At 42.0% G+C, this 10,416-nt stretch overlaps 1 protein-coding gene across 2 annotated transcripts; it reads left to right on the top strand.

Moving 5' to 3' along the window:
- Positions 1-4,788: 4,788 nt before the first annotated feature.
- On the top strand, positions 4,789-9,961 carry SPRY1 (sprouty RTK signaling antagonist 1). Of its 2 annotated transcripts, none has more exons than XM_045997144.1 (2): positions 4,789-4,918; positions 7,766-9,961. In XM_045997144.1, the coding sequence occupies exon 2, from the start codon at positions 7,821-7,823 to the stop codon at positions 8,778-8,780; it is 960 nt and encodes a 319-aa protein (XP_045853100.1). In that variant the 5' UTR covers positions 4,789-4,918; positions 7,766-7,820; the 3' UTR covers positions 8,781-9,961. The 2 variants fall into 2 exon arrangements, with proteins under 2 accessions (XP_045853100.1, XP_045853101.1); XM_045997145.1 differs by lacking the exon at positions 4,789-4,918 and adding an exon at positions 5,590-5,973.
- Positions 9,962-10,416: the final 455 nt, after the last annotated feature.

Here is a 10,416-nt window from a genome sequence, read left to right as displayed (position 1 = left end):
GAGGACTTATTCTTCAATTGGCTAGATAAGAAATGAAGACTGTTTTGTGCCAGGGCAAAGATGTTTCCTTATACAACCTCACCATGTGGATTTAGTTAGTAAAATCTTTGAGATAGAGTAGTGATGCAGTTTGTCTGAATTCTTGTCTCTTTGATTCTCTGTAAAGGAATATGACACTTAAGGAATAGAGGGCAATTCAGAGCCCTTCCATGTGCATTTCTTCCTTTCTTTTTTTTTTCTTACAACTTGCAGAAAAATAGAATCACTTGTGACAAAGTACACAAATGATTAGTTGTAGAATTATAGAGCAGACAGAAACTCTACAAATCATTCAGAGTAATTTACTCAATGTATTGTTTGATTTGCCCACTTCCAGAATTTGAAAGCAATACAGAACATTTGTGTTTCAAATAGGGCAGAAGGATGAGAATTAAGCTTATGAAAATAAAGAGAATGTTTATGGAAAATTTACAGAATGGGTTGGTCTATTTCTGTCAACTACAAAGACTGTTTACAAAAGGAAACTGAAAATAAAATGTCCTATCCTTGCCAGCTTTTCTTGGGAAGTATAGTAATATAGTGACTATTGCCCTAAAAGGAAAGTAGAGACTTAGTTTCCATTCCTGGTTCTTCATTAATTTATTAGGCACTTATAGGCTAACTTACCAACTTATGTGATTATTTTGTTTCTCAACAAGATAAAAGATTATGCTTATTATCATGACTTCACAGAAACACTGGGAGAATTAATAGGGTATTATTTTTCAAGAGCTTGGACCACATTATGATTCTGCTACTTTGGCAAATAAAGTAGATAAATGAGTAAGTTAAGCTTTTCAGTACTGCACTTTTTTTTTTTTTTAAATCACTAGGGGTTGTGAGGAGTTTCCATATTGTTTTTTCATTTTATTTTATTCTTTTCCCAAAAATCAGATCAGCAGAGGACATGGCTATTCCTGTTTTCATACGAAAGTGAACAACATGTCAGAGCTCACTCTCCATTCCACTTTATTCTTTTAGACAAATCTTAATAGTGAACGGAAAGTTATTTTAAGATTTTCCTATGCATATTTACATTGTTTTTCCTTTCCAGGAAAGTTTCATGCTCCAGTATCTATTTCTAGCTAAGGTACGCTGAAATTAAGCTTAATAAAGAACAATGTCTATTTTAAGCTAAAAGTTTAGAATTTCTACAAACTCATAGGAGTTGTAGGCAATGAAAAGGAGAAGCAGATTTTATTAAACATTTTCTAAATCAGGGTAGCAAGAGAATAGCTATATTTATTTGTAACCTAATATTGGAAAAAAACATGTTGATGTATTTTATTGCTAAATGATGTAAGGGGTCATTGGTCAACTTGTGCATTGTGATGTTTGATTTCTAAATAGAACATGACCCATAATGATGGTGTTATAGATAAAATTTCATGCACTTATTATTGTAATTCAGAAATACTTAATCGCATGCAGATTGTAATTTAATACATCTGTGGTTGAAATACTTTGAAGCTTATTTGTAACAGAAATCTTTCAACAATATTTTTGTAGGATTTACGGAAGTGGTAGAGTGTTCAGTGCTCCCTCTCCTGGTTTTATCATATTGGTGAATTGACCTCTCATCCTAAAATTATGGTGATAGCTGAGAAGACAATTTTGAAAAACCAAGTAGGATGCTTTGAAGTGATATTCTAGTTCTGATTTGACTATTCCAAATCCATTCATAATGGTCAAGAAACCTATCCATCATTGGTTAAGTTCATTACATCCCAAAATATGAGATCTAAGAAAAAACAGAAAATATGTACAATAAAAATGATTTTACCTGTTTAAACAGCCTATTTTAATACAGTTTACATTGAGTGGATATGTAGCTTTTTGGCTTTGTTCTTGTTCTATTTTATTTTCTAGTGATGCTTTCTTCTTGGTACTGATCTTAGCAATACCCTTGCTTCCAAAGAGGTTAATCCCAAATACTGCTTTAATTTTTTAAAGTGCTCAAACATTTGAAAGTCTAAGAAAAACCAGTTTCAACAGAATTCTTGTTAAAGCAAAGAAGGAGCTTAAGAATTGAAAATTTCCATACCCAAATTTATACATGATTTAGATTCTGGAGTTTTGTTTTGTTTCCTTTATTCTGTCAAAGACTTTAAACTAATTCTGATATCTAGTACCTGGAAAAAAAAATACTTCCTCTCTACTTAGTACATATTTTTGGTTTTTAGGTATCTTTTAAAAGTCTCTGTGGAACCATAAATTTCACATATAGTTATCCTCACTGCAACATGAAGTACACAATTCTGAAAATAAATGTCTAAAATTCTATAGTTTGTGAGAAAACAAAAAGCGAGCTTCCCACTGATTAAAATACTCTTTCCCCCCAGTAACACAACATAGATCATAAAGAAATAAAAAATTTCCTGTTATTTCTATTTTAGTTGATTTCCATTTAGTTGATTTTTAAAAATAAATGAGTTTGTTGTGGGTTTTTTTTTTAATTATACAAATTGCAAAATTGAAGAAAGTTGGGATTTTTAAATTTGATTTTTAAGAAATTATATCACAAGCCAACATAGAACACTTATTATAAAATCTACAGCAGGAAATTTCACCTTGAGGAGGTAATGTTATAGACACTTGAAGTAAGTAAGGAGTGCCACCTTTTGAACTTTCAGATTTTTACGTCTTCTGAATTTTGCTATACATAGGAACTGTAATGTCATATTGTCATCTTTTTTGTATAAATATACTTTTCCTCTCTAGCTGATCAAAAGTGATGGCTTGGTATACGACTTTTTAATCTTCTTTTATTCTTCAATATTATTTTCTAATTCGACCTTAAAGGTTGTGTCCACTAATGCTTTAACTGAGACTGATGATTAAATTTAAAGGATCCTTCTATGACAAACTGCATTTGCAGGATTTTTAGAGGCAATCTCAAATTTTTAGAGGATGTTTATCACACTAGTGTACCAGGGCAACATTGTCAAGTAGGTACACATACAAGAAAGAGGAAACGACTGTTGGAAAAATCCTGTTCCAGGTTTTCGGGCAGCCCGTGTGATTGACAAATGATATCACTGGAGGCGTGTCCTGGAGTGGAGGTGGAGGTGGAGGCGAGCTGCTGAAATTCTGCGGAGCTGGAGTGGGATTGCTCTGTAAAGCACGCAGTGGTTTGCAGAGTGATAGCAGCAGACAGAGCTCCTTACCCTGGATAAGGAACAGCTACAGTCGCTGTAAATGTGCCTGAAAAGCAATTTCCAATCTTTGCGTTAGGTAAGAACTGTTTGCTTCCTTTCATTCCGTAGATATTTTAGGAAAGATTAGGTGAGAAAATGCTAGCTGTTGCAAGAAATTGAACATTTCTTTGAACTCTCTTTAGATCTAAGATTACTGGTTGCATTACAAATTACCGGTAGCATTCTCACTGCTAAAACTACTGCTCTTAAAATAAATGCTACTGCTAAGAGAAAAAGCATGGTCCTTTTTTTTTTTTTTTTTTTCATTATCCGAATGGTAACAAGTTTAAAGTCTGAGACGTTCGGTTGTGTGAAAAACAGAGTCGTTTTTGCCTAAGAGACGCTGGTACTCGGTGTGTGGACCAAATACATGTTTGTTTAGGCATTGTTGGCGACCGAGTCCGGGCGAAGCAATTGTTGAAAACCTGAATTTCCCGTCTCTGTGTATTGATTTCCAATGCGCAGAGGCGTTGCTTGAACGTTGTTTGAACTCCTAGGCATTCCAAGGGGCAAAAGCACTTCGGCAAAACGTGCAAGACTGCATGTTACTTTGGTTCGCTGCTGACACGCCGACTGTGCGCCGGCCTGTCAATCACCGAGCAGCAACAGCCAGCACATGGCAGCGGGCTGCGGGCGGCGGGCGAGCTGGCGGGGAGCCCACCCTGCTCCACTCTCCCGAGTGCCTGGGCGGCTGAGCGCGCTACGCGTCGGAGTGCCTGGAAAGAAGGGGAAATTAATGTTTCGTTTGTTTTATTTTCCAATCGCTAATCCTCTGTGGCAGGCATTTCGGCCGTGGAACAGAAGGGTCGGACGACTGGGAGCGAGCACTGCCCGGGAGAGGCTGCCCTGCCAGGACCAGAGTTCCGGGGGACGCTGTGCCCCCACTTGCCCAGCGTGCAGGATCGGGAAAGTGCCTCGACCTGCGCGGGGGCCAAGAGACGACGCCCCTCCTCTTCCCTTGAGAAGAATCCCCCAACCTCGCTCCCTTCGCCGCTACCCCTAAAAAAGCGGGTTAAAAAATTCCCACTCACCCCCCACCCCCGGGGGAGCGGCAGCCTCCGCTTCGCAAGCTTGCGCCCCCGGGCCCCGCCGGGGCCTGCACGATTCCGTGACCCGCCCGCAGACACCGGTTCGAGCCCCGTCCGGGGCGCCGCGGAGTCTCGAACGTCCGTGACGTGGATTTTCACTCGTCAGGGGAGTGCCACTCCTTTCTTTCCCGCGAGGACCGTTCGGGACCCGAGGAGGACTCTCGCAGAGCACAGCGTGCCAGTCGAGGGGCCGTCGCGCACTCTTCTCTCTGCCTTTCCCGGCTCGCTTTTCTGAGAGACTCGAGCGCCCTCCCAAAGGGATTTTTTTTTTCCCCCTGTTCGTGGAAGGGGGCTGCAGGAGAAAAGCCCCAGAGGTGGATGTTACTGAGCTGCGCGGCGAACGCGAGTCGTGAGAGGTCTGCTGCACTGGGCCGCGCCGAGTCTCCGGAGAATTGTCTTCTGCAGCCGGAAGGGGGCCGCGGGGAGCGCTCCTGCCCGGTGGGGGCGGGGGAGGCCGCGGGCCGACAGGCCGCAGCAGGGGCAATGCCTCCTCGTCCTCCCTGCCGCGCTTGATGCGGCTTGTGCACGCTGCGGCTCGCACCGGGACCTGGGCCGGGTTGCACGGCTTGGCCCTGATCCACCGCTTCCGCCTAGGTGAGTGTCGGACCGTCGCTCTTGGCCGGCGGGGTGGGGGTGGGGGAGGCGCGGACCCGCCTGGCTCCGCGCGGCAGGTGCGGGCTCCGGGGTTTGGTGAGGGGGGAGGGGAAGTGGAGGGGCGACCCCCCGCGCGCGGCGCCGCCTCTCTCCCGGGCCGCTCAGGGCTGGGTAACCTGGTGGGCGACCTTTCGCTGCTGTGGAGGGCGAAGAGGTAGGGTCTCCAATTCCCAGTTTCCCGGGGTGGTGGCGCGGTGGCCGGGGCTGTCCTCTTGAAGGAACCCTCCACGCGAAAGATGGACTCAAGGAGGCTTTTGGGAGTGTTCCCCGGAGTTCTCTGAGGAACTTCTTGACTTGTGCCAACGGCAGGCTTTCTGTGGAGTTTTCCTCAGACGGGGGACCGGGAAAGGCCATGTGTGCGCGCGCGCGCGTGTGTGTTTGTGTGTGTGTGTGTGTGTGTGTGCGCGCGCGCGCGTGCGTGTCTAGGGAGGCAAACCTCGGAATTCGCGGGTAAGCCCCTCGACAGAATTAGTCTGTGCCAAAGCGAGCTTCAACTTTATTCTTGTTTTGAGAGCGGCGGAGCGGCGACGGGAGGGGAGAGGGCGCTGCCACTTTAAAAATGGGAAGTCCGCCCTCCTGAGGTAATGGTAACCTCAGCCTCCTCCCCTCCTCCTTCCTGAAGAGAGGGAGAGAGAGAAAACTTGTTTTCATTCATAACTTTTTCCTTTTCCTTCCTCTCCGTCAACTATTTATTCACGGCTTCTCTCAGCTCGGATTGCAGAGGGCGCAGCTCCACCGTCCTAACTTACAGTGTGGCGACGCTTCTCCGCTGCCCCTGACCCCGACTCGTTTCTGCCCGGCTCTTTAGGAACCCGGCTTTGCCTTTAAAGTAGAGAGAGATATTTATTGATTATTATCCATGCTGTGGGCTTGCTTTTGGCGCCTGCGTTAGCTCGGAAGGCTCTTCACGATCTAACACAAATCTTGGCGAGATACGCGGAAATGGGTTGGAAATCCACGGTGATCCTTAAGATGTGATGGGATTGTCCGAAAAGGTATTGGACTTGGGTTCCTGTTTCCGTGGAGGAAGACAGGTTGCCGAGAGCGCGCGAGGGTCTATGGGGATGGATCGAGGACTGTCAGTGCTGGGAAGGGGTCTTTGCTTCAGATCGGAGGCGGCTAATTTTCTTTTTTATTTGGTTATCTAATTCCCCAGCCAGCGTGAACTCTGTTACAACTATCGTTTAAAACGCAGATGAAAGGTGTGCTTGGTGTTACTACTACACTCTTCATATCCTCCACGGCTTTTCTGAACAGTGGGATCTGACTCCGTACTTTCAGAGCCTCTGCTTGTAAAGCCCTGGGTTAAAAGTTCTCTGCAAGGAGGAATGATAATTGTGTGTGCAGAGTAACGATGGAATATTTCAACAGTCCTTAAGGATCCAGCAGATCATGAATGTGATTCTCGTCCTGTACAGAGAGGGTAGAGTGAAGTAGTTGGGAGAATAAGGGAAGGGAACTCCAAGAAGTTAACATATAAGGCATAGTCTATAGACTTGCAGTTGGGTTAAGAGATGAGATGGATTTCTGCCTTATTGCCTAAGCTGGTGTTTTTGGCTCAAGGGTGGTAGTTGAGAATGGACATTTTTTCCTTTTCATTCTTGAACTGGAACGGATCTATGTGGACTTTAGGAGGAATCTGTGTGAGAAATACTCTGCTTTACTATGATTGAAAATGGAAATGTTTTTATGTTTGGTAGCTTGTGTGTGTATGAAGAGTGCATTATAAATTAGAAATAACTTACTTTTGGTATGGAAATACATAAAATGCTTATTTTAATCAGGATTTTACTGTACTTATTTTATTACAAGAAGCACATTGATTCGGATTTGGCAGTGCTTTTGAAAATCAAGATCTGTCATGTAAATACAGATTTTTAAATTAGAGGAAATGTAGGTAATTAAAATGGCCAGGATTTCTCCATACTGCTTTAAAGGTCTAATACTTAACTTGTTCATGAAAGTTACCTTGTTATGTGAGTGAGCCCTTAATTTAAACTTTTAAAAAATCCTTTCATGATTTCAAATGTGAATGCTTTTTAACATCACAGCATTGTACATTGGTTTTGTGTGTTTGCTGTAGGGCTATAAAACACCAAGAACTGTTATATTCATCTATATTCACTTTTGCATCTTGTACGTAAGTAATGAGGAAGCTTTAAAATCCTGATTTCTGTGGAAAATGCCCTCTTATGTTGAGATTCCATTTTAGTTTGAAGTCTGTTGGATTTTTTTTTTTTTTAATGCACGAAGGACACCTTGACTAAAATTTCCTCATTATTAATCTAATGCTTGTAACAGTAAACAAATAACAAAAAGGCAAGAGAACCAAAATCATTCTTAACTTTTTTAAAAGTGGGTATTTTCCTTTATCGAAAACACCAGTGAACTGAAACTGAGCTTTCTCTAGATGAGAGCTATTCCAGTGCTTATACTCAATATTCTCTACAAGGGCATACTCCATTTTAATTATTTGTTAGACTCATAGACAGGAAGGCATTACTTCTTGATTCTGCTATTTGGAAGTTGAAAAAACTTTTAACTTTTATGACGTGGGGTCTCTTGCTTGCATTCTTCTTCTATGATGTGGTCCTTTGCCTCTTGGAATTGGACTTTGGCCAGGACCCCAGCATCACTGTAATCCGCCGATGAAGGAGATCATTACCAGGTGGTTTAGGCAATTTGTGACTTGACAGGATTTCCCCCCCTCCCACCCCCCAGAGATGCTTCCTGTCATTTATTTTTTCTCTCTCTCTCTGTTTTTTTTCATCTTTGATTTCCTTTTAGGATTTCAGATGCATGCGAGGTTTCCACTGATTGCCAGAATTCGAGATCACTACACATGGATCCCCAAAATCAACATGGCAGTGGCAGTTCATTAGCTGTGATCCAGCAGCCTACATTGGATAGTCGTCAGAGGTTAGACTATGAGAGAGAAATTCAACCTGCTGCTATTTTGTCTTTAGACCAGATCAAGGCCATCAGAGGTAGTAACGAATACACAGAAGGGCCATCTGTGGTGAAAAGACCTGCTCCACGAACAGCACCAAGACAAGAAAAGCATGAAAGGACTCATGAAATCATACCAATTAATGTGAATAACAACTATGAGCATAGACCTACAAGCCACCTGGGACATGCAGGACTCTCAAATAATGCCAGAGGCCCCATTTTGAGCAGATCGACCAGCACTGGAAGTGCAGCCAGTTCTGGAAGCAACAGCAGTGCTTCTTCCGAGCAGGGACTATTAGGAAGGTCACCGCCAACCAGACCAGTCCCTGGGAATAGGTCTGAAAGGGTAATCCGGACCCAGCCCAAGCAACTGGTTGTGGATGACTTGAAGGGTTCCTTGAAAGAGGACCTGACACAGCACAAGTTTATTTGTGAACAGTGTGGGAAGTGCAAGTGTGGAGAATGCACAGCTCCCAGGACCCTGCCGTCCTGTTTGGCCTGCAATCGTCAGTGCCTTTGCTCTGCTGAGAGCATGGTGGAATATGGAACCTGCATGTGCTTAGTCAAGGGCATCTTCTACCACTGCTCCAATGATGATGAAGGGGATTCTTACTCGGATAATCCTTGCTCCTGTTCACAGTCACACTGCTGCTCTAGGTACCTGTGTATGGGAACCATGTCTCTATTTTTACCTTGCTTACTCTGTTATCCTCCTGCTAAAGGATGCCTGAAGCTGTGCAGGGGGTGCTATGACTGGATCCATCGCCCAGGATGCAGATGTAAGAACTCCAACACTGTCTATTGTAAGCTGGAGAGCTGCCCCTCCAGAAGTCAGGGTAAACCATCATGATTTTTGGAAGTGGGTTGGACCTTCTGAACTTCTAGCTTTCAAGCTGTGGCTGTTAAAAAGATTCTATTAGATACTGGTTTTATTTTCTTTACAATTTTCCTGCCTTTCTTCCCCTGTTCCCAAGGTTTGACTCATGGATCTTACTTTTCTCAAATGGATGATCTTCAGTAAGAGTGGATGGACTGTGAAACTGCACCTGGCTCCTACTTACAACAAGAGCCCCTCCCATCCACTGAAGAGGGTATTGAGAGCTAGTGGGCTTTTGTGTAGCCCTTTTGTTCTACAGGCAACTTGTCAAAGTTGTTGTATACATGAACATATCCACACACATACCCAGTCAAGCTACAGTGATTTAGAGTTGTTTTTGATTGGGTACTCTGGGAGCAGGGAAATTGGTTTTTAAAGAAGCAACATTTTATTGCTTAAATAAGCTATGTATTAAGTCTATCTCCAGTTAGGGCTGTCTTCATAGCATTGGACCCTTAGAAGCATGGGGGATATATTTTTGTTATAACATAAAAATTTTCCTTTAACCACTGCCCTCAAAATTTTCTCCCCTCAGTTTTTTATTCTGGAGATGCCAGGTATTTTTCTTTTCCTATGTAATTTTAGATTTGCTTTACAGTGTAAATCTTCACATTGGAGATATTGTGGTTGTATGTTGTTCATCTTTATTCTGGCTTTCATATCTGTGAAGGACTCAACTGCTTTCCTTCCACACCCATTTTTTACCAAATTTCTCATCATTGAGGGCACTTGGGTAACTGAAGTTGATATTTATAGCTGATCGACCTATAGGTGTCACAGAACTATGCTGCCTAAAGTGATCTTGGCCCCTTAATGGTCCTTTTGGCCCCTTGTTTAGTTAACAGCTGAGTAATTCTAATTTTTTCTGTGTTTTCATTGCCTTAACCACAGATTGTGGTGCTTTTTGTATATTTTATGTATAAATCACAAAGTTGAATTCTGACTATTTTTAAGACAAAAGTCTGTTAAACTTTTTTATTGTAAAGAATATTTATTATGCGAATCTCTATTATTTTATGATATTTATTGCAAAAGACTGTTGAAATGTACTCATGTCTGACTATAACAAAATATCAATACATAACGGAAAATAAGGTGACACGAAGAAAGTACATATGTTAACTATAATGCAGAAAATATATTAATTAATGAAACTGTCTCTTGAGTTCTTCATTTATTAGCCTGTACTATTATGGTGATTTTTGTCATTTGCTTTGACTCTTTCTTCATATGCACCCATTTTATTGCTTTAACATACTGAATCTAGGCATAGGTGAGCTCAAATTTTGAACTAGATGTTTCCTGGAAAAGGCATTAATCAAAATTTTGTAATCAAAATTCTGTTTCAACAAATGCCCAAGTGAATCACTTTATAAAGTGAACTTTTTTTGCAATTACTATTAACAGTCACTCCATACTTTGGCTATTTTGTAAGCAAGATGTTTTGTGTATATCATAATTTCTTGGAAAGGAACATGTTTGTAATTTAAAAAATGTTTATTTTACCTCTCTTGGGTTAATCAAAAATTAATCTTCATCAGTAAAACTTAAAGAACTTAGTTCTCTAGGCATGCTAGGAGTCTCTGGCACTGTCACTTTAATAAAACAT

This window comes from Meles meles, chromosome 2 (assembly GCF_922984935.1).
Source record: "Meles meles chromosome 2, mMelMel3.1 paternal haplotype, whole genome shotgun sequence".
NCBI classification, from domain to species: domain Eukaryota; kingdom Metazoa; phylum Chordata; class Mammalia; order Carnivora; family Mustelidae; genus Meles; species Meles meles.
Note: the sequence above shows the minus strand (reverse complement) of the source record. Positions and strands in the feature narration are given on the sequence as shown.